This window comes from Vulpes vulpes, chromosome 6, assembly GCF_048418805.1.
Source record: "Vulpes vulpes isolate BD-2025 chromosome 6, VulVul3, whole genome shotgun sequence".
Taxonomy (NCBI): Eukaryota; Metazoa; Chordata; class Mammalia; order Carnivora; family Canidae; genus Vulpes; species Vulpes vulpes.
The window spans coordinates 25701497-25725959 of NC_132785.1; the positions used below are offsets into that span (position 1 = coordinate 25701497).

Here is a 24463-nt window from a genome sequence, read left to right on the forward strand (position 1 = left end):
AAGAGCTTCTGGGTTGGTCAACATGTGGAGGTACTGGGGAGGTGGCATGCTCAGAGAAAGCACAAGAGCTCCACACCCCTTCCCATATACCTTGCCCTATGCATCTCTTCCATCTGACTGTTCCTGAGTTATATCCCTTGACAATTAACTAGTAAACTAAATGTTTTCCTGAGTTCTGAGAGCTGCTCTAGTAAATGAACTGTACCTGAGGAGGGAGTGATGGGAACCTCCAATCTATAGCTGGTTGGTCAGTAGCACAGGTTACAATCTGGACTTGCAACTGGCATCTGACATTTGGGTAGGGGGCAATCTTGTGGGACTAAACTCTTAACCTCTGGGACCTGAGGCTATCTCCAGGTAGACAGCATCAGAATGGGGTTCAATGGTAGGGAATCCAGCCAGTGTTGCAGAATTGATTGGTGTGGGAAAAACTACCAGATATTTGGTGGGCAGAAGTGTCAGAAGTGAAGTGATGTCACAAGTGTAGTGTATTGAAAGCAGAAGACACACACAGGAGTATTTTTCCTATATAATGACACATTATGATTGTTCAATAAATATTCATTTTAACTAGTATCATTATTATCGCTGTTGTTGTATACAATATAAATTAGTAACTATGGTATATAGTCCACATTTTTAAGAGATTAATGATATTCTCTTCATCATCATAGTAAACTGTGTTCAGAATATTGGATATATTTCACTGTTTTGGTTTTTTCTAATGAGGTCTTTTCACAAATTGGTAATGAGAAAAAAAAGACTTAGACTATGTAGGTATGATGAAACATAAAAAGATATAATTAACACCAATATATCTGATCCTAGTCTACTCATATTTTGAAGCCAATGTCCTTTTTTGGTGTTTGTCTTTTTGAAAGTTTCCTAATTATTTTGTCTAACTCTGTTATAATTAAAATGATGTATTAAAAATGCAAATAGAAAACTATTAACTTCTTTTACATGTATAAAATATAACATTATTGGCCATGACATGGAAAGGTAAAGACTGGAAGATGTATAATCAGAATGTTTTGATCTTAATATTAAGTCAGATTCTCTTCATTTTCTTTTATCAAACAGAAATTAGAGAATATTTAAGTACCATTATTGGATTATTTTTATTTATTAGACCATAGTGATTCAATCTGCAACATGCCATTCACTATGGTTTTAACAATCCTTTTTGGGTCTTTCTTGTTTATTTAATTTCTCCATATAGACAAATCATAGTGAACCAAAATCCTATCAAATATCCCAAATGGCATATATCTTCAATGCTAACCTCATCCCTAAGTTTTATATTCCCTACCTTATTTTCCTTTATTTTTGTATTTATTTATCTATTCTTATTTCAGTAAGTCATTTTAAATAATTCTTATTAATAAGATAAACAATGTAAATTATTTGTTCCTAATCCTATGTACAAATAGATTGTAGCTAGGATTTACAGCATGAAAGCTCAGACTGTGAATAGAGAGTAAAATTCTCCTTTAAGTGTGTTTGTTAATTGGGTAGCCAGTGTTTGAAGGTGTCACATTCAGTAAATTGACACTAAAATTCTAGTTTCCTCACCTAAAATCTCACAGGGAGTTCTCCATGGACATGTTTGAATATGGAAGGCATAAGAAAATATTGCCCACACTGAGAAAAACAAAACTCTGCATACAATAAAATTTTTAAAAATTCTAAAAAGGAAAACCTGGAATGAATCTATATCACTTACTAAAGTGACATTACCATACTGTACATATATATATATTTATTATGTATAGTATATAGCATATTTAAAAATACCAGTATATAGTATTTTTCCATAGGTCCTCTAAAAGCACAAAGGAAAAAGCATTTATGAAAATTCAACTTTGATATCTCATGGCAGGGACATCTGTATTAACCATTACAAATTTTAAAATTCAGATTTATCAAATTACAGAGTATCATAAAATTAAATTATCATTTAATATTAGAACAATAAACACATTGTTTTGTAGGGCTTTTGGTCATTTATTGTAAGAAAAAAGAGACTTACATACATTAAATTTAAATACTATCCAATGTCTTAGGTTTAATTAAAATAGTAAATATATATAATAAAGCTTTAAATTTATATATGATATTGTATGATTTGAAACATGTAAACATTTTAACAATGTTTTGCATTGCCATCCTGATAAAATAGCTCCAAAAGAAATATGAAGCTTTAAACTTACTGCACAAAAAGTATGTTACCATTTTGAAATAGAAAGTAGAGAACCCCATTATATATAATTGAAATTGCAGAGGAAATTGAGGTAGGCAGAATGTAATTACCCAAATTAGAATTTGGACAGCAAACACATTTATACTGTATGCCCAATAAGCCAGGGTCATGACTACTTAAACATTCTATATCATTCCTAGGATATTACTATAACTCAATAAATGTGGCAATAGTAAAAGAACATTAATAACCTTTTGAAAAATGATGTGAAACCACAACTAAACATAAATCCAGTGTATATGTAAGTGTATGTATGTGTATATATATATGTATTTATGCATGTGTTGTGTATGTATGTGTATTATGCATGGAACGCAGTTAAGATTTTTAATCTTTACTTTATGTACATATATTGAATGCACTGAAGTGGACAAGCACAATTTATTTTTAACAAAGTATTCTTATTGTAGGTGTTTTAACTTTGATGGACTCAGGTCTCTATAATTTAGGACTAGCAATAAACAACTTAGCTTGCCCTGACTATTGTCCCATTATCAACTCTTGCTAAAATATGTTAATAAGGCTGGTTGGAAGGTCAGAAAGGAGAGTATATATCAAATCTAGAGATATCTTCAATAAAATATTTGTCTAAAATCTGAACATTTTGAAATTGGGGTTTTCTTTTCTTTCTTCTTTTTTAAAGAAATAATTACAGTTTGAGGTGGATGCAGATACATTTCTAGTCTGGGTATTACTGGTGTGTATATGTAGAGGGTGATAGATGAATACTCCCAAACTGACAGTACTTGACTTAAAGATGTGGTATTCACACACAATGCAAGAGTCCCTGTGTAAACCCATTCTTCAGATGAGCAAGCTGGTTTATACTGATAAAACCCAGAAATGTTTTCTTCACTGAAATTGAAATCAAATGACCACTTTCCTGCTTAAAGACTTTCTCGTTAATGAAGATACATAAAACTGGATAGAGAATTTTAAGTAAACTCTTAGTTTTTTCTTTGCTTCATATGGAGTTGTAAACATAACAAAATTAATTGTTTCCTCCTTTTGGAGTGTAAATTCAGAGATGTTGAGGGATATTTTTGGAAATCATTTAATTTTACAAAAGAGAAATTCGTTCAGAACTCTACCTCATAAAAAACAATAATATGGGTCAAATTTAGAAAAAAAAAGTCTATGTTTATTTTAAAATATAATCAATTATTTGGCCTTGATTAAGTTTAGGCTAGATTGATGATTTATTTCAATTACTGAGATATAAAACCTTAAAGTTGAACACAGTTCTGGAGACTCTAATTACATTAGTATTAAAAATGCCACATTAATAGATGAGAAGATATGTTACATTAAAGGCCTTCTGTTATGTCCTTGGAGAGGTAAATAAAATTAATTACATTTCTACTGGGAGAAAGTTTAATATGGTAGGAAATGTGTACAGAAAAATATCACTAAGAATCAAGTACTAGAGAAAAAATTAAAAAAAAAAATTAACAGCACAGTATCTGCAAGCACATTCTTACTATTAGCTACTCCAAATAAGGAGAAGTAGATGGCCAAAATCTCCATCTGGGGTCCACATGATGGCTTCATGTGTGGGCAAGAAAATTATGCTTTCTTGTATCCCAAACACTCGTATTATTTTGGCTCCATGCTCTATGTTATTGTTAACTGTAAGTATTTTTGATTCATAATGTACTGTACGTAAAATATACATCCTGAGGACTACATAGGAAATCCGTAGAAAGTTTTGTATAGCTTTTTGAAGTCTATTCTTTGAAGAAACCCTATTAACTGAAACAAACTTATTTATGAAAGAAGGGATTTTTTGGATTCTTTTATATTAGACATATTCTAAGTGACTAAACATATCATTTCCTCACTAGAAGGCCAGCAGTTTAAAAATAACTAAATATTTATTAGAACTGGTGTGCTGTCGTTTTGTAAATCAGACAAATTTAAACAGTTAGATTCCGCCCATCAGTTGACAATAAGGAGAACATTTAGGCAGAATTATTTTTCAAATGCCCAGGTCATTTTTATCAAAGCTGAATATACATATTTGAATATGTCTAAACCAATTTGATTAGAGTAGCAAGCTTAAAATCTTAAATTGCTGTGAAAAACTCCAATGCCATTCTTTGGTCAATCCAATGAAAGGATTAAGTTGGAATAGTATGAATTTTGGAAAAATCTACAGCTGGGTCTTCCATGTTCCTTTCTTCCATATTACAAAAAGGCCTACCTGTATATTAGTCAGAAGGGTCTCTATGGAAGACAATCCATCAGGAAACAGAAAAGGAGGTGGAAAACCTGGAGGCAGTGGTTGTCCATGCCCAGTTAGAGAAAGTTTGTCGAGGCTGTCTCTTGCGGTTGGTGTGGAAAGCGGGGTCTCATCTGTATGTGATTGAAACAAAAATATAGAACAAGTTACGCTTGTCTGTTTTTATTAGACCTCAGTAATGGCTTCCCTAGTGGTTTCCAGAACATTTATTGCAAATTGGTTCCTGCTATCAGGAGAAAATGCTTTCTGCTGAATTTTCTTTAATGAAAAAGCTGTGGAGATACAACAAGATAACATTAATGAGTAACTTTATAAGCCTTTTAAATGCAGTCTCTAATGAGACTGAGTTTACAGTGCCATAGAATCTTTTTAAAACAAATATTATCTCACATATAGTTGTGATAATATACTCAGGCTGACTTTATGGGCACCTTCCCAATTATCTCATTTTAGTTTGTTCTATTTGGATTGACAATAGAATATTTCTAGTGCTTCATATAAAAGAAATGCTTTGTATATTAGTATGTTTGTTTTTCAATTAACCCTTCCTTTATATCAATGATTTGTTCGAACATTCTTAAGGAATCTCTAAAAGAATGTACAACTGAAATTTGTCATTTTATAACTAAAAAGAAAATCTGGATCAAATATATTATTCTTGAAGTATAGCTGAATTATTTAATATCATTAAAACTAAAGATCTAATTATTTTGACCCTGAATACCTTTTGCCTTCATATCGAAAAACTAGCCCTTTATACATGAACAAGGAATTTAAAGAAAAGGTAATAAAATACAATTTCCATAACAATATTTAGAAAATCAAATATATAACCCTCTAAATCAAATTAGTCTTTACTTTATTGAATATTCTTCAATATTTTAAGCAACCTAGAGTAATGTCCCGATATGGATTCTTTTTACTTTCACAGTGAAATCTTTTCACTCAGTTCTTTATTATTTAAACATTTTTACAGTTTCATTTAAGATAGATATAAGTTATGGCTTATTTTAGTTTATTATATCACAGAGAAAATTTTATTCATGGCAGGATTCTCAATTTTATAAATATTTTCATATTTCACCCCAGGAAAATTAATCAGAGCAATGTATTTGCACAGTCCTGATAGTATCTCACAATTTTGCAAGTGGCTAAAAACTCCAGCACACTTGCCTTATGCTTATAATTTGATTCCACTGTCTTGATCATTCCTTTATTTTTCATTACAACACCTAACCGCACAACACGTTTTCCAATTACCTCTCTTTGGGGCAGAAATATCATGGAAGTAGCCACACTTCTCTGTCTCTAACTAATGTCAGAACAAGTTAAATTCATATCCCTCACCTTTCCACATTTCTAGTTAAGAAACCAAAAGGGGAGGAGAGTATGGGACACAGGCCTTCTATTAACTGCCTCTCTTTTCAGGCTCACACATGCACTCCTCTGCAGTTTCTCCTTCCATTCCCTTTCCTGTTCACCTACTGACAGTCGATCTGAGGCAGCAGGCACTAGAAGAAATGGAGTGAGCAGCTAAAGGAAGACTCACTGTGTCGTTATTTTTTTTATCACTCTTGTCACCAGGGTTAAAGAAAGACCGCAGTGCAGGGGTAGTGCTACTGCATGGCTAATGTGATCAAGATGATCTTGGACACCCTTTACCTAGCTGTCATAAATTACTCCTCCAGACCAAGGCTGCTAGTGTTTTCTCGTAATAGCTCCAAAAAGGCGCTTGTTAAACATCTATGTGCATGTGAAATTGTTTAAGAATGGAGAGCAATATTTTTAGATCAGCATCACCTTAGCTGTCACATGCTAAAGAAAATGTGGCTTAATAGATCATGGGGATAATAATTGCTTGTCTCTTGAAGAAAGGCACAGAACCAGATGACCACCTGAGTTTGCTTTCAGCTTTAGAGACCGATTCACAATTCTTTAAAGATTATCCAAGAAAAAAGCACCACATGAATGTGTATACACACACTCATATACACACACACACATTTGATTGTAAGCTCCATCATCCTTATGACTATTTAACTTCAATACATTCATGCTTGACTATGTTTGGCTGTTGTGTGAATTCATAAAATCACTCATGATATGTACATTTACATAGCCAATATTTCCTTTACATAAATAACATGCTAGATGCTGAGGACAGAATGCTGAAAAACACAATTTGCAAGCTTCAAGTAGCTTATCTGGACTGGAGTGTATGATCTCATTTGTTAACTAGTCAATTGCAATAGTTACTAAAACATTTTGTTTTCCATCATCATTCCATTAGCTACTCCATTCTTCCCAATATAGGATAAAGATTGTTCTATGTATATGTGTGAGTGTGTGCGTGTATGTGTGTGATATATATATATATATATATATATTTTTTTTTTAATGCAGTAGCTTCAATGGAATGCTCATCTTGGTCCTCATGGTTTCAATTATCACTTGGTATAGAGTTCCATGATTGAATCCATTCATTTACATTTTATATAGTAGAAATACTGCATAGGGCCACTTTAACTCAATATGTAGCTAAGAAACAATCAAATTTGGGGGCACAATGATGACTAAAGGAATGAAAAAAAGGGTGATTCTTAAGATCAATATGCATTTCTGAAAAGAAGACAAACCAATCAAAGATCAAACATACAAAACAAAAATGTTCCTTTGGGCTTCAACACCCTCCTAAAAAGTTGTCATCTTGTGGCAATTAACATCATAGAAAGTCTCATTTAGTCTTCCTACAAAGATAGTAAAATTGGGAATACAGTTCTTCCTTTTGAAATAAAAGTGACCTTTGATATCCAAAATGTTCTACAAAGATTAAAGCAAATGTTTGAGAGGCCAGACAACATGGCAAAGAGTTTTGACATTATATAATCTCCACTGACTTCAAACACTGAACGATGATGAAGCTCAAATTCACAAAACACCTTATTCCAATTTGATATATCTGTACAAGTTTTTTTTTTTAAGTTTTATCTTGAAAAGAAAGCTTGTCAGATGCCATGTTCTCTGGATTATAACAGCATTTGACAATGTAATCTGTTTTTTGTTCTTGAATGTTTTGCTTTCAAATAATTTTAAACTTATGGAAAAGTTGCAAGAATTGTACAAAGAATTCCTATAGACTCATGTAGTGGGTGTCTGGTAGGCCCCTAAAATATGTGTCCATACCTAATCCCTGGAGCCTAGTTATGTTAGCTTGCTCAGAAAGAGGGTTTTTATAGATGTGATTAAGTTAAACATCTTGAGATGAGAGCATCATCCTGGTTTAGGATGGGTGCAATGATAAGTGTCCTTATTAGAAAAAGTGTCCTTATTGAGAGACAGAACAGATCTACAGTGAAGAGGAAGATGCAGAGTGGAGCAGGAGACCGAGACCAGAATTTCCCAGACAAAGCCAATGCATGATGCTGACAGCCACCAAAAGCTACCAAGGTAAAGAATGGATTCTCCTTTATACCTTTTGGAGGGAGCTTATCCGTTCCTAATACCTTGATTTTAGACCTCTGACTTCCAGAGCTCCCATAAGAAAATTAATTTTTGTTTTAAGCCATCAAGAATTTGTGGCATTTCGTGAAATCACCCCTAGAAAACTAGTTCAACTCCTTACTCCAATTCAACAATTGTTTGCATTTTGCCATGTTTGCTTTTAAATTATTTCTCTTTCCCCCCTCTTGTTCTCTCTCTGTGTGTGTGCATATGTTTGAACTATCTTCCCTTTTAAAACTTCACTGCATATTTCATACATATAAGAACATATTCTTATATGATCACAGTAAGGATAAAATCAGCAAAAATAACATACACATAATACCATTGTTTAATCAAAAGCTCGTATTCCAATTTCATTACCTGGGAGATATTTTACTGTAAAGAGCTAAATAATGAGTCCATCTTTTAATTTACTTGACAAGCACTTGGGGAGTATTTTCTTTGGGCTTGTAGGTATGTGGTAGCCTCTAAGATGGCCTCTGATGATTCCTCCTTCCTATTATTCACTGCCTATCTAGAATCTTCCCCTGGTCTGTGTCTGTTAGTCTGAGTCAGATGTAACAGAGAAAAACAAATATGATGGGATGTCACTTTCAAGATCCAGTTATAAAAAGTTTATAATTTTCATTTCTCTCTCTCTCTCTCTTTTTCTTGCCCTGGGGAAAACCAGCTGTCACGTCATGAGACAGCCCTTTGGAGGTACACATGATAAGGCAGAGGGGCCTGCCAAAAACCACCTAAATTGGCTTGAAAGCGATTCCCCCGGCCCACTTGAACCTTTTGATAAGGCTACAGCCCCAGCTGGTGGCAGAACTGGAACTTCAAGAGAGACTTTCAAGGTAACTCCCCAGATCCTGCACCCAGATTCTAATCCACAGAAACTGAGATTTTAAATGTTTGATGGTTTAGGTCACTAATGGTCGGTATAATTTGTTACATGGCTGTAGATAATGAAAACAGGGCATGACACTTTGTATACTTTGGGATATATAAAGAAAATCACCTAGTATTCAATGAGCGTCAGCTACTTTGGATATATAACAACTTCTTCAGGCCTCAATTTCCTTAAATTAAAAAAAAAATTAGCAGGTTGAATGAGACAAACTCTAGTGTCAGCCAAATCTAAAATTTCACAGTCTCTACTATTTCCTATAAAAATTCTTAAAAAATAGTTGAGTGGATATTTCACCTATAATGACTAGAGATTTCACCTGTATTGACTGAAAAAGAACTGAGTCACATACACACAAAATTTCAGAGCAAGCTCTTGATTATTTAGGTTTACAAACTCCATTTTACAAGGATTCTTAAATTTTCTTGCTTCATTTTATCAAATTAGAAAATGTTCAACCATTTATAAGACAGGCACTCCTCACACCCAGGATGGCAAATCAGATGTAGAGAAGGGTGTGTCCTCCTAAAACTAAGGAAGCACTTTTGAGAGCTGCATTAACTAGGGTACATTTTTTTTAAGTACGCCATACCCATAGGGGACTAGTACTTATGCCAGTTCTCAAAGGAGTTCTTGTTATTTTTAAATTCCTGAGTGATTTTTAACTTTCTTGTATTTTAATTCAGTTATAAGGAACCACAATGGCTTTCTAAAAGAAAATAGAACCACACACATTAACATCTCACTAATGATTTCATCTGTTGACCAGAAAAAAATACCAATGACCATTTTTATAATTATATAAGAAATGTAATGACAACTATAACAACATAAAATCAATTAACATCAATTAGAATATGATGGACAAGATAAAGATGGAAGACAAGAAAATGTGTTTAAAAATCCAAAATCAATAAAGTATGAAAAAAATGATATTTCATTCTTCTCATCATTTCATCTTATGATTCTCCTCATAGTTTAAGTCACATATCAATAAATGACTATCAGTAAGATTGATGCCTCTGTAAGACAGCTTTTTTTTCCATCCAATCTTATCACACATAACAATTTAGCAGGATATCCTAAGGAACAATGTTGTTTAAAAAAATAATGGGCCTCTACTTTTAAAATGTTTTCTTTCCTGTTAATAAAATCTAACTCAGTTGTTATTTTCATAACTAATCCCTTTGGGTTTGAATTATATATTCTCTTTCAAGTTCTTGTGTGTGTGTGTGTGTGTGTGTGTGTGTCGTTTTGTGTCTGATGTCTTTTATTACATCATAAATTCCAAGTAGAAAAATGTTCACTTTTAGAAAACCATACGTTCCAAGGGAATTCACATTTATTCATCTTGATGTAAAGTAGATAAAACATTATTAAAGTAAAAAAGTCTCCATACTTAATGTTTACAAGTGATCTGGGATTTTGCATTTATACTCGAAAAGTGAAAAAAATGTGGACAAAAATTCTAGAGAATATGGTAATCTCTGTGAATAGTTTTTTATAAAAAAATATGAATTTTTCTTTGCCATTTAGATAAATTTCCATCACAATTATAAAGAAAATTAAATTTATTGGTGTTTTTGTAAACTATCAGCCACATTATTCAATTGGAGTACAGCCATGAATAATCTATAAATATTAAGGATTGGTGTTTAAAAAAGATTTTGAAACATATATCTAAACATAAAACAGTCATTTAAATTGAGCTCAATAATATCCTCAATTCTAGTTCATTCCTACTGCAGGACTCTGGGTTTAATTTGGCAATGGAAACTAATAATAAAGTTGAATAATGTGATCCAGAATGTAATCTTAAATTAGAAATGGTCATGTAAATCTTTTTTCTATTTTTGTCTTCTCATGAAATAATGAATTCCAAAATATCACATTAAAATTTATTTGTATGACTTTCATGTATCTATTTTAATTCTTACAAAATATCCAAGGGTATGATAGAATAAGGCTAATTTCCTGTATTTAATTTTAAACCCACTTTTCAAATTCTGGATACAGCTATGGTAAAGTGAACAGCAAATGAGACTAGATTCAGAAAGTGTGAGTTCAAGTCCTGGCTCTACCAAGTATTAGCAAATAGTAGAGCAAAAAAAATCTATTTCTTATATTCTACAAACCTCATTTAATTTATTTACCAAAAGGATGATTACAAACTCAGAGGATTATAGCTTAAATCCAATTAAATTATGTATATGAAAGTGCTTTGTAAAATATAAAATGCTAATAAACTATCAGTAATTAACAAATAACTAAATGTATTACACATTTCCTTTTGTAAACTTGGCTTCAACGTGCCACAGAGGGAATCCTGGTTATACCATAAGCTTGAGACTTCTCTATTCTTTCTCTCTAATGAGGCTTGTGATGATGAAGTATCATGCTGATAATAAAATTATTACTATATATTATTATAGTTGCCTTATACAAACTAACCCTGAATTAGTTCAGTGAACAGTTAAAATTAACTAGGATAGAAATAACTTGAGAAAGGGCAAAAGGATATGAACTAGTTTATCAACTTCTCTTCAGGCAGCAGGACCTAAAGGAAATGGATAAGGTGACTTACACAGAAAGAAAACAGTACAGATTTTGGAGAAATAAACTGTCAGAAGCATAAAAACACTTAAGAGTCCTCAATACACTTGAAGAATATCTGGATTTTTAGTTTGAGTGAATGAAGGAAAGGAAAGGAGATCATTGTAAGTGCATATCTGGCAGGATGCTGGAGGTGTGCTAAAACATACATCAAACTCACAATTCTAATTTAATGAATTTTAAAGTACATATTGCACACGTATGCAATTATCATCTTTATCAGTGGTTATTACCTTTTGGGTAGTTTACCTCTGAGTTGCTGATGAAAATTAGGGACTGCTCCTTAGATCAAGAAATAGGACATCAAGCCTCAGCTCCGTAACCAAAGTAAGCACTTATTAATGTCTGTTGAAGGAGTATGTGAATAGAATGAGCTGGAGCAAGAGCTAAAGCAGTACAAAATGCAAAAATGAGAAGGATGTAGTCTCTTGATCACTCTGAGGTTACACCACATCCATGATAACAAACCTAAAAATATCTTCTATTGGAAAACCACTCTATTGATTACAAGACAATTTCATAGACATTATATTGAGTCAGGAGGAAGCTCTAGGAAGATGATTAAAAAAAATGCATGCAATTATAATCTCAATAAGGTCATGTGCCAAAAGATTGATCCCAATAGTACCTAATGGTTATTTAGGAAAATGAGAGACTATATTTAGATGATACAAGTTGAAATCAGAGTGAAGAAAAATAAAATTTCATGGCAAGCTGCATTAGAGATGGGCAATGAATACTGGGAAAGATGTAAACAGGAGGAAGTTAAGTGGCTATATAAGGAAAGTGTGTAGGGATGACTGTTTAGGAAAGCAGGGATCCTAAGTGCCCTGAAGAAACTTTGTAATTTTAAAGGGAAAGCCTATTTTCTGACCATTATTCTCAAGAGAGTGTTTAATTTTTGGCTATTCTACATTTGTATTTCAAAAATCTATGTATGAAGGAAACTCTCTATGAAGCTATATCTTAGGATTTATAAACATGGCCCTGACAGCAAAGTCTCCCCTGTCTTTGGCACCTGAGAAGATAGAACTGAAGGACTCTGACATCTGTGTGTACGTTTGTTTTTTTTCTTCCCACAGCTTGGGATTTCTTGGCAAAAATGGAACGGTACCAAACATTAAACACAAACACACACACACACACACACACACACACACACACACCCTCTTTCTCTCACTCTCTCTCTCTTTCTCAATCTCTTACCTTTTAAACATTTTCAGTGGCTTTTACCCCTGCTTATTTGTTAAAGTCATAAGTCATAGTGTTTGTGAAAGAGCTGGCATAGCTATGCTGAAAAGATCCACTTAATTGACCTTTCTGTCTTTTCCATGACCCTGTAGGTTTAAACCTCACTGCTGATACTGCAAGTGAATATGGGAAAACATTTATTGAAAGCTGCATAACAGACACGGTGATATTTCCTCGGTTGATGTTTTGCATATCTGCACAGTAGGGCCATTAAGGGTTCTAAGAGCACAACGGAAACCATCATAACATTTGTTTTTAGATGACTGACTCAGGACATGTACACCAGGCTTTATATAGAAACTGTTTTTGTTTTATTAAGGGACTGTTTGCCTGTTAGTGATAACATCATTAAAAATAAATGAAAGGGGGCTGGTAAAATGCTTCCCAAAAGCAGAAACCTAATTAAAGGTGATATGCCTGCTATGAGGCTTTTTTCAGGACTCAGAAATAGAACAAGGTTAGTTCTTTCTCATTTTATAAGGCCCAAAGAAGACCTCACAGTAAAACATCACTTCTGATCTAATTTTCTATTTCTGTGTACTTTAATAATCTACTTTACAGTCTGTGCTTGCCCATAGAAAGTGAACTAGTTTTGTTCCTACAGATAGCTGCTTCATCATGTCACACTGCATGGAAAGAAAATCTGATGGTTCTCAGGTCAGACAAAAAAAAAAAAAAAAAGCACTTTCCTTTTATGGCAAATGGTATAGGTTGTGATATGGACAGTAAGAGCAGTTGAAACAATACACAAACATTTCATCATCCTAAAAGACCGCTTTTGAGAACCCCAATTAATGGTAAAACACATTTCCAAATCATGGTTTATAATTTCCAAAAGAAAAAAAGAAAAGTAGACTCTTTCATTTTAAGGGGTGGAGTTACTCTAATTTCATGGATGGTGGAAAAAGCAGGAAACTGCATTCCCCTGATAACTCTGCCCTTATTGTGCTGTGACCTTGGCCAATTTACTTAAATTTACATCTGCCAAAAATGAGTTTCTGAAATGTGCTTTGAGAATTTTCGGGGGGCGGTGTGGGGGAGGAGTTGTCACATCAATTCAAGGCCTTTTCAAAATTAATATTACTTTAGAAGTAAAGAGAAAAAAGAAGAGAACACTGGGCACCCTCACACAGTGCCACACTTTGAGATCCTGATTTCTTCTTGTCATCTCTGCACAGTTCTGTTTCACTTACGAGTCTCCAAGCTGAAAATGAATTTTTTGCTAAGTAAATAAAACAGAACGATTCCCAAATTATTCCTCTGAAATCTAAAGGAGCGCCGGTATTGTGGGTTACTTAAACTCAGATTTGCACATAGTTTTTATACTATAATTACCAGGGGGGCAGCCCGGGTGTCTCAGCGATTTAGCGCCGCCTTCAGTCCAGGGGTGATCCTGGAGTCAAAGGATCGAGTCCCACATCAGGCTCCTTGCAAGGAGCCTGCTTCTCTCTCTGCCTGTGTCTCTGCCTCTCTCTCTCTCTCTCTCTCTCTCTCTGTGTGTGTCTCTCATGAATAGATAAATAAAATCTTAAATAAAATAAAATAAAAATAAAAAAATATAATTACCATGGAATGTTAAAAAAAATACCTTCAGAAATCATTTGGCGTAAATTTTTGTTTTTCAGACAAAAGAAGTCCGATAAGTGATTGACCCAAAGTTCTTCAAAACCCAAGTTTGCAAATTCCCATTCCTTTCTTCTTTGAAAGAACAGTGTCAATTTAGAGAAAATACAGGGAAAGAATACTTTGAGTGCTTCCAGGGGTATGCATACCCACAAACATACATACATTTAAGACAACTGGTGAAATATGAAACTTGGCAGGACATTTAACAAATATTAGGGAATTTTAGGAGTGATAATGATAATGTGATTGTGATTTAAAGACATGAGCCCTTATCTTTAAGAGATACACGCTGAAAATAAAAATATTTATAGATTAAGTAAAATGTGTTTGGGATTGACTTCAAAATTCTCTGGAGGAGACAAATTGGGTGGGGGAACTTCTGACACAAGTCTGGGCTTGAAATGATCAATGTTTAAGCCGAATGATGGGTAGGTATACATGTGGTTCATTATACTAATTTTATGCTTGTTTGAAATTTTCTATAAGCAAACGGTTTCAACAAAAAAATAGTGCTATGCAGTATAAATTCTATTAACTCATTTTTCTTTTGAAAGAGGCATCGGTATGATGATGATCATCAGCATTCTCGTCAAAATAGCATATATTGAGTGCTTTCTATGTGTGCAAAGCAATGTTCTAAACACTTTGCATGCATTAACTAATTTAATCCTCTCAATAATTCTGTTAGATTGTTACTAGTGTTATACTCATTTTACACATGAGTAGATAGAGGTAAAAATAAGTTAATTAACTTGCCAAGATAACTCGGCTAGTAAGGAAAGGAACCAAATTTAAACCCAAGTGGCCTTGCTCCAGAGCCTTTAAACATACAAGGAATAAAATACAAATTATCTGTAAGAATTTTCAAAATGCATTGTTATATGTGTTCGAATATAAGAGACATACATTCCAAAATGGCAATAGTTTTATAATTATTTTATCTCAGGCTAGAAAAAAAAAACCCTGAAGACATTTCTATCACATTCCTTCTTAATCAGGCCTGACTTAATCCTTAAAACCTAGCCAGTGATCATCCACAGCAGCCAAGATTCATCCAAATTGGTGATTTTCACTGTCACACTTGCGACCATTCATTTTTCAAAGATATCTGTCTTAGAAGTGAAATTCCAGATTCTCACCACATGGGACTAGAGAACTCCAACCATGAGTTGAAAGTCATCTAATATCATTTCTAATTTAAGTAGTCCACAGAAGTATCTCTTCCAAATTTCCCCACCCTATACCTTAGTATTACTAAATGTCAGCCATACTGACAAAGTCTATACTCTCTTTGTGAGAAATATTTAACCATGGAAGTATCTCTTCTAAATTGGCACATGCATTCCATGAGGTAAAAAGGAAGGCCTATTTCAAGATTCTTAAACCAAAAAATTACTGTCCAAGGGATTCAATTCAGAAAGAGCCAGTCCCATGCCTTACCCATTCATCAGCTACAATTCAACCATAATGCAAATGGTCTTCTGTGCTTGTTCCAATTTAGCTTCTCCTGAATGTCCTCATCCTATAACCCTAGCCATGAACTGGATTCGCTTTCCACCCTAAGAACTTCATTTAGTTTTCCAGTACCAGCCCCACCCATCCCATGGGTCCGATCAGTGTGCTCCATCCTCACGCCAGGAGTTTCTATGGTTTTTGGCTACTATCCCACCTTGGTAAGTAAGGCAGCATGTACGAGGCTGCTGAAATGCGGTGCTAGACATCAGCTTGCTGATCTAGATGAATGAATTTATTTAAGTCTACCAACTTATCACAAATAGCGACTCCTTTCCAAGCCACAGATGGTTTTAGTACGTCACTTTCTTCCCACCTCCCTTGCCACAATCTCTTGAGACAGAAAGCATGGTATGTGGATGTGAAAAGTCTTCTGAGCTGATAACCTAATGACTCTATACCTTCAACTTCACTGGCTTGAACCAATTCATGTTTTCCCTCCCATTCACCACAACTAACAACTAATATATATCACTGGGACTATTTCAAATGATCAAATTCAATGAAAATTATAGCCAAAAAAATTTCTTTGCAGGTTTGTTTCCTTAAGAGTGTGGAACGTAGGATGCCTGGGTGGCTCAGGGGTTGAATGCCTGCCTTCCACCCAGGTCATGATCTGGAAGTCTGGGATCGAGTCCCACGTTGGGCTTCCTGAATGGATTCTGCTTCTCCCTCTGCCTGTGTGCCTGCCTCTTTCTTTCTGTGTCTCTCATGAATAAATAAAATCTTACAAAAAAAAAAGAAAGAAAGAAAGAAAGAAAGAAAGAAAGAAGAAAGAAAGAAAGAAAGAAAGAAAGAAAGAAAAAAGAAAGAAAGAAAGAAAGAAAGAAAGAAAGAAAAGAAAGAAAGAAAGAAAGAAAGAAAGAAAGAAAGAAAGAAAGAAAGAAAGAAAGAAAGAACTGTGGAACATGAAAAACTGTGAGGGGAAGTAATTGTCCATCCTGTTCACCTGTGTAACTACCACGCCTGTCACAGGACACAATTTTATCATTGATTGGTTGAATATCTGATATAATTTACCTTCAAAACCAGTTAATTTGTTAAGCCCTTTGTTCTTATGTTAATAAAGATAAATTTTAGCTGAGGTTAGTCTACATTTTAAATTAGTTGAGTCTGAATGAATGAGAAGATATGTAATATTAAAATGCTTTCAGTTTGGGTTGTCTTTATAGAAATGTGAATTCAGCATAAAAGACATTTATGCTATTTTATTTATGATATTTTAATCTAAATTTTAAAACCCTAATTTTTAAAAATTAAGAGAATATATTTGTGGCTATCAGTACAGAAAAGGGACTAGTGACTGTGGGTAAAAACATTAAGATTTGATTCATCTTTCTAAAAATAATGTTGGCTGCTTTGGGCAATAGTGGACATGCCATGACAGAGAGTCTGCGTAAAAGTTGATAACCATTCTGCCAAGAATACTATAGAAACTCTCCCCTAGAAATTGATAGGTTAAACTAAATGACCTTTATATCCCTTTTACCTATTGAGATTTTATGACTTCTTCCTTTAAAACTAACTGCTTTCTAACATAGTCATATAAAAATGCAAAGGAGAGCACTAATTTTTAGGATTTAGGGAAATATAAAAAGTTAAGAGTGTATGTTTATGTCAAAGTCAGCATTCTTCTCTTGGTGAGAAGGGGATTCTTGAACAGCACAGCTGCTATTTTGCAACTCTCAGGGCATAAAAACATAATGCAAATTCCCGGACCTTCACTACATATAGGTTTTAAAACATTGATTTCCAATTTATAACCACTTGTTCTTTGTAGCAAAGAAAAAAGATGACATTGTCAGATTTATAAAATTGTTGTTACAAGCTTTTTAATGTGTTAGATTTAAGAAAAACACATCTGTTGGCACAAAAATAAATTTAAAAAATCAAATACAGAAATGAGACATCTTGCCTAAGTTTTCCAGTATCATCTATTTTTAAATTTAATTCAAAAAAGTGTTTCAAATGTTAAAATTGCTTTAAATTCCAAGTTAAAAAGCACCAATCTTTTTTTTTTTTTTTTTGGCCCATTAAAGTATTTCCTGTTATCTCCTACTTTATATTCTATATGTCTAATAGCATGGATGCCTAGATTCATTTTGAGGAATTTTTTTTTTTTATATCACAAAGGATTTATGCATTCAAAGTGGAAGACATAGCACAAATCAAGAATCTTAGCTGCAGGGCGCCTGGGAGGTTCAGCGAGTTAAGCATTCGACTCTTGATTTCAGCTCAGGTCTGTACTCGGGGCTGTAAGTTCAAGCACCACAAATTGGACTTAAAAAATTAAAAAAAAAATCTTAGCTGTAATAGAAACATGTGTTTAGGCACCTGAGGAAGGGCAGTGTGGATGAGATCCAGTGAATGAGAAGAGTTGGCTGGTGCAGGTGTCAGAGAAGTAAGGGGACTGGAATTGCAGGAGCTCTGTGGGCCAGATACGAGGCATGACCCACCATGCTCAGAAGCAGTCTGGGCATGGCTGATCACCTTGCAGAAATAGCATTCTTTCTAAGCATGTATGTCTCATGAGAATGTAAAACTATTTTAGCCTTATATGCCCATATAACTCTTCATTCCCTTGGCATGTTCAATTCAAATCACACTAGTATTATGGCTACTTAATATTTTCATGAATATTTCTTTATTGTTAATCTTTTTTAATTAAATGCAAGCTCCTTAAGAATAAAATTCTTCTCTGTATTGATGGTATTGTGTTCCCTCTACCTCAAATGGTTCCTTGCCTTTACTCTGGCTCTCAAGAAATAGGTGTAGGGTGAATAAATACATGTTTAAAAAAGTGAAATAAATTAATCTCTCAGGCTATTTCTGTGTATGTAGTTTTACTCAGAACTCTCAAGTTTATAAACCTAGTATTAGTTAAAGATTCTTCTTAATAACATACTAAGAAGCATTGACATAAGTTATATTACTATGGATAACATAATCCTATAATTAGCTAATGTATTTGAAGGAAATTCAAAGAAAAGTATATTTTATATATATTTGTGTGCATATATACAGATGACCGTATACACACATACATAGTTATGTTATTACTAGGAACATATGGGTGTATAGGTACACAGAACTTCTCCATATTTAGTGAGTCAATAACTATTCCGTATTTAGATAATTAATTTACTTTAAAAACTATCACCAGAAGTTTAAGGCAAATATAAATAGGTATATTATTTGACGTAATAAGTTACCTTTCATTACTTATTCCTTGTCTCCATATAGTAAGATTTCAAAAGAATGAAAAAGATTTGATTCATCTTTCTAAAAATGTTGAACCTGAAAGTTTTACTACTACTTTGTATCTCGTCTCATATACTTTAAGATGAACAAAATATAAGCAGTATATGTTTTGACACATGATATCCTAAATGACTTAATACTAATGGGTAATTTGAAAAGTTAAAATATTCAACTTTATTAGACAGTGCTTCACATTTGAACAAGCAAACCAAACACGTAAGTTTCACTCCTGCATTCTTGATATACATGAAAATCTCACATTGCCCTTTAATATCATTTTGCATTAGAAAATTTAGAGAAAAAAAGAAAATTTAAAGAAATACCATAACAAGCAGCAAGTAAAAGGATATTTATATGCATTTTCAAAACTCACATATAACTCAAGATTCTGATATGTCTCCATTTAGGATGGCTCAGGACAGAGGTTATGGGGGAGAATTTATATTGGAGTCACTTCCTTTTAGTTGGGAATCATCACAAATATAGTATCCTCATTGTTTTTCTTATAGTACATTTTAAAATCTATTCTCTAACTTTTATTTGACAGGACACAAATTCTCAACAGAAATTTGAATGCAGTGCCTAGCATAACAATAGATTAAAAAAATCATACCCTAGAGAAAATTATTTCCTTTTTACCAAAATTAGCATCAGGACTGTTATATTTAATCATAAATTTCATTGAGACTTTTTAGACTGGACTTCTTTCATTAGACTTTTTAGATTAATCCTGAAATATGAATATATCTTGCCAATTGATTCAGTTGGCAAATCAGCCAAATTAGAAGTCTTTCTGGAAATAGTTATGGATGAATAGAAAATTCAATACAGAAAGGAATATTGGAGCAAATGACAAAATTTAGGTCATCCTTGGACTTCCTGGAGGAGGAGAACTCCAAGTTCAGAATGAAGGATAATCAGGATACAAAACCTTAAGGCTTGGCTAAAATCTAATCTTGGGGAAAAAAATATTTTATTGCCTTACACCTATATCAAGGGTCCAAACTTTCTGTCCACATTTGATCGACTCCTTCAAATGTCCATACATTTTCTCTATAATCTCTTTACTAACAAACATTAAAACAACACACACACACACACACACTCACACACACACACACACACCTCTTGTCTATCAAGTTTATTGAAACTCTTCATCCCATTATTCCCACATTGCCCTGGGAGGCAAAGAAATGAGGCTAAGTTGAAAGTTATCCCAGTGAGTCCATGCCAATCCTAGTGATTACCATCTTGTTTTCCAAGAAATTCTTTTATGAAATGATTTTAGAATCTTCCTCCTAATCATATTCATGGGGCTTCTTCCTCAGACCTCAGACCTTTTGCCTGAACTACCCAAATATCTTAGAACATAATTTATGTGACCTGAATTCATTTAAAATAGCCAAGACTTTTCTTCCCATCTCTTCATCTATCTTGGGCTTCATTTATCCTGGGCTCTCATAATACTTACTCTATTTTTATTTTCTCTTAGAGGAAAACAAAAGAATAACTTATACTTCTTTGTATCATTTCAGATGCATGTAATATATACTTAAAGATGAGTATATGCTAATACATATTATATTGTTACTCGATTGCCTGACTGTAATTTGATTTTTTTTTTCTGTATCCTGAACATGGAGTTTCAAATTCTGAGGGGAAGAGTTGGCTTACAGATTCTCTACACTTCGCAATCTGGATTCTAGATCAAGTTTTTCAAAATATTAATGATATTGAGGAAGTCATTCTTTTCTCTGTCTTGTTTACTAAGTAACAAGGATATCACTCCTGCAACTGTGCCCACTTTATAGACTCCTCCTTCTTTCTTTTTTCAAAAGATCTTATTTATTTGAGAGAAAGAGAGCACAAATGGTGGTAAGGAGGAGAGAAACAGGGAGAAGCAGACTTTCCACTGAGCAGGGAGCCTGAAATGGGACTTGATCCCAGGACCCCAAGATCATGACCTGAGGCAAAGGCAGACACTTAACCAACTGAGCCACTCAGGTGCCCCTTTACTGAATAATTCTAAGTGTATGTAACCGTTTTGAAATATATCCCTTCTATTCTAAAAAAAAAGAAAGTCTCCCTTGGTACCATCCTTCCCTTCAATTATTGTTCCAGTTTTTCATATACTGTTTCAAGTGTCATGTATTCTCTGTAATCTCATCTTCTCCCCATGACTTAATCTTGAACTCATTCTAGTCAATTTTTTATTCCTCCCTTTCTAATAAAACTACTTCCCCCCCCCCCCCCCCCAATTCAACTGTGACATCAATCTTGCCAAATAGGACAGTCAATTCTCAGACCTCCCCTTACTTATCAGCAACCCTGGACATGTTGATCATTCCTACATTCTTTAAATGCTTTCTTCACTTGGTTTCCAAAACACCATCCTCTCTTCTTCTCCCCAGACCTCAGTGGCAGCTTCTTCCTAGTCTCTTTATTGCTTTTCTTTTTTATCCAATCTTTTTAGCTCAAAATATTACAGGGTACCTTCTGACCTTTTCTCTTTGCTATACCCATTTCCTCATGATCTCATTCAGACCCACACCTTTAAATACCATCTATATGCTGATGGCTCCAGAATTTATATCTTTACCTCAGACCTTTTGCCTGAACTGCCCTCATCTCTGGACTCACATCTCCACTGGGATCTCTAATAGGCATCTTGAAATTCACATGTCCAAAAAACGAACACTTAATTACCCAATTCCACAGCTGCTCCTTCTATCATCCTGTTAATCTCAGTCCCGTTCCCTTCTCTTCTCAGAGTCAATGGAAATGATGAATTTGTAGTGTTTCATTCTAGTTCATACAGTTATAGATGATACATAGAAACACAGATCTGAGTATATCCATATGTGTGTGCAACCTTGAGAAACATATAGCATATTTTTGAGTTTATATAAATAACATCATACTATTGATATATTTTTCCACTGTTTCTTGTGTTTGTGAGACTTCTCCAAGATGGTTCCCATAGATATATTTATTCATTTGAAGTGCTGTATGAAATCACATCATACAACTATGCTATCTTTTATTTATTCATTCTTCTGTTGCAGTTCCAAAATGTTTGGTATTATAAACAATGTTGCAGTAAAATGTTTGTTTTATCTATGTACTAGGTCTTTACAAGTATTATTTTATGCTATTCTCATACAATAATCTTGATAGCATTATCCTTTTTCACCATAAAAAAGACTGAATCTTAAGGAGATTGTGTATTTTTCCTAATGTCACACAGTTCATCAAGGACACAGACTGAATTTGAATTCACATTTATGCCATGTCACTACCCAGGTTTTTCTCCTACTGTGTTAACTTACCTGGTTCTAAATCCCATGAAATCTTTGTAGGAATAATACTGACAATAAAAGGAAACAACGAGAGCGGCCCATGACTGGTCCTAATCTTTTCTTCAATGAGAATTCTAGAAAATCGTTGAGTGGGCAATGAGGGCACAAGTATGGAAGAAACAGATGTACGGTAGTGGAAGCCCCATTAAGATATCTACTATTTAAATCCTTGTTATCAACTTGTTAGGCATTTCAGTTCTAGAGATACTGGCATGAAATTCATAGGAACTGGGGACCAAAGTGTGTCCTGAGGAAGACATAGATGTCAAATACAATGTTTTAGTTTGTATGATTGAGACTGAGGGAAAAACACCTGACATCAACCAAATTGTACTTCTAGGATACAGCAAGGAATAGGGCGAAGGAAACTTAAATACTTGATGATGTTCCCTTCGATGATGTTTTATTTGTCAAAGACTTTAAGCCAAGAATTCCTATTTGCTTCTTCAATAAGAAAAAAGAGCAAGAAACAAATAGCACATAGAAAAAGAAAAGTAACACATTGTACTGTATTGTGATAATTACCTTTTCTTCTTTCCCTTGCCTCCATACACATGCCATTTAGCCCTGGACTACAGATTCAACCATCAGCAATCACTGAAACTTACCATTAGCATCAGTAGAAGGAGTAATATAAAGGACGTCAAGCTAAGAGATTAAACAAACAAAACTGCAGTATCAGTTTGTATTTACTGATCTGCTCTGGCCTTGGGTATTGCTTTTAGTAATTGTATTCCTGAAATACCTGGGTGGCTCAGTTGGGTAAGCATCAACTCTTGGTTTCAACTCAGGCCATGATCTCAGGATTGTGAGAGTAGCCCATGTTGGGCTCCTTGCTTGGCAAATAATCCACTTGAGATTTTCTCTCTCCTTCTCCTTGTGCCTCTCCTCCTGCTTATGCAATGCTCTCTTTCATAAATAAATAAATAAATAAATAAATAAATAAATAAATAAATCCTTTGAAAAATTATATTCTTGCCTTGTTTCCCTACATAACTTATTCCTAATGTTATAACTGGGACCTATCCTGCTTGAGAACCTGTACCTTGGCTCCATATTCAATATCTTGGTTTCTCTTGGCTTATAGTTCTTATGTTCCCCAAATCAGTATTTTCTGGTTTTCTTTTTTAAAAGATTTTATTTATTTATTCATGGGAGACACAGAGAGAGAGAGAGGTGGAGACACAGGCAGAGGGAGAAGCAGGCTCCATGCAGGGAGCCCAAAGCAGGACTCGATCTGGGGACTCCAGGATCACGCCCTGAGCTAAAGGCAGACGCTCAACCACTGAGCCACCCAGGCATCCCAGTATCTTTTGTTTTGGGGAATACAACCCAGAAACCAATTCTCCATGGTCAGGTGTCCTCCAATATGTACATATGTGTGTATATATATATTTTTTCTAGAACTTCACTTTTGCCTACACTTACAGTTCTTCATTTGTCAGCTACCACCTCCCAGAACTTTCTTGCCACTTGTCTGTTTCAATATCTTGATTACTGTTTTGCCTTTTCTACATCATGTCCCTCATACCTAAAGATTTTTAGAATTTGAATACTGTGATTTTTTTGTTTGGTTCACCACATGAATTAACAAGCACCCATTATGTAGAAGGAGAAAAGTTAATGGCATAAAGGGAGAATCTCTGGTCCCCCTCTAGAGAGATAGGAGGCAAACACAAAGAGAAAAATATCAAAACAGAGAGGAAAAAATCAAATGCCAACTATGAGGGCTGAGTAAAAACCACTGGAGTGTCAGGAAACATAAATATTTAGTTTAATAGACCAATATAGTCCAAAGATTGGATAGTTTTGTTCTCTGAAAAACTTTTCTTGGATTCCAAAGTGTGAATAAACTCAACAAAATGCTATCAAATCCTGAAGATATCAAAATCCTATATGAATAAATGTTAATGTTTTTGTGTATAAATTAGCCATAAAGA

At 34.0% G+C, this 24463-nt stretch overlaps 1 protein-coding gene across 1 annotated transcript in view; it reads right to left on the reverse strand.

Moving 5' to 3' along the window:
• Positions 1–24463, reverse strand: part of DACH1 (dachshund family transcription factor 1) — a 419184-nt gene that overhangs the window by 43997 nt on the left and 350724 nt on the right. Inside the window, exon 7 of the mRNA XM_026017695.2 lies at positions 4467–4618. Within this exon, the coding sequence (XP_025873480.2) occupies positions 4467–4618 (152 nt within the window). The remainder of the gene's footprint in view (positions 1–4466; positions 4619–24463) is intronic.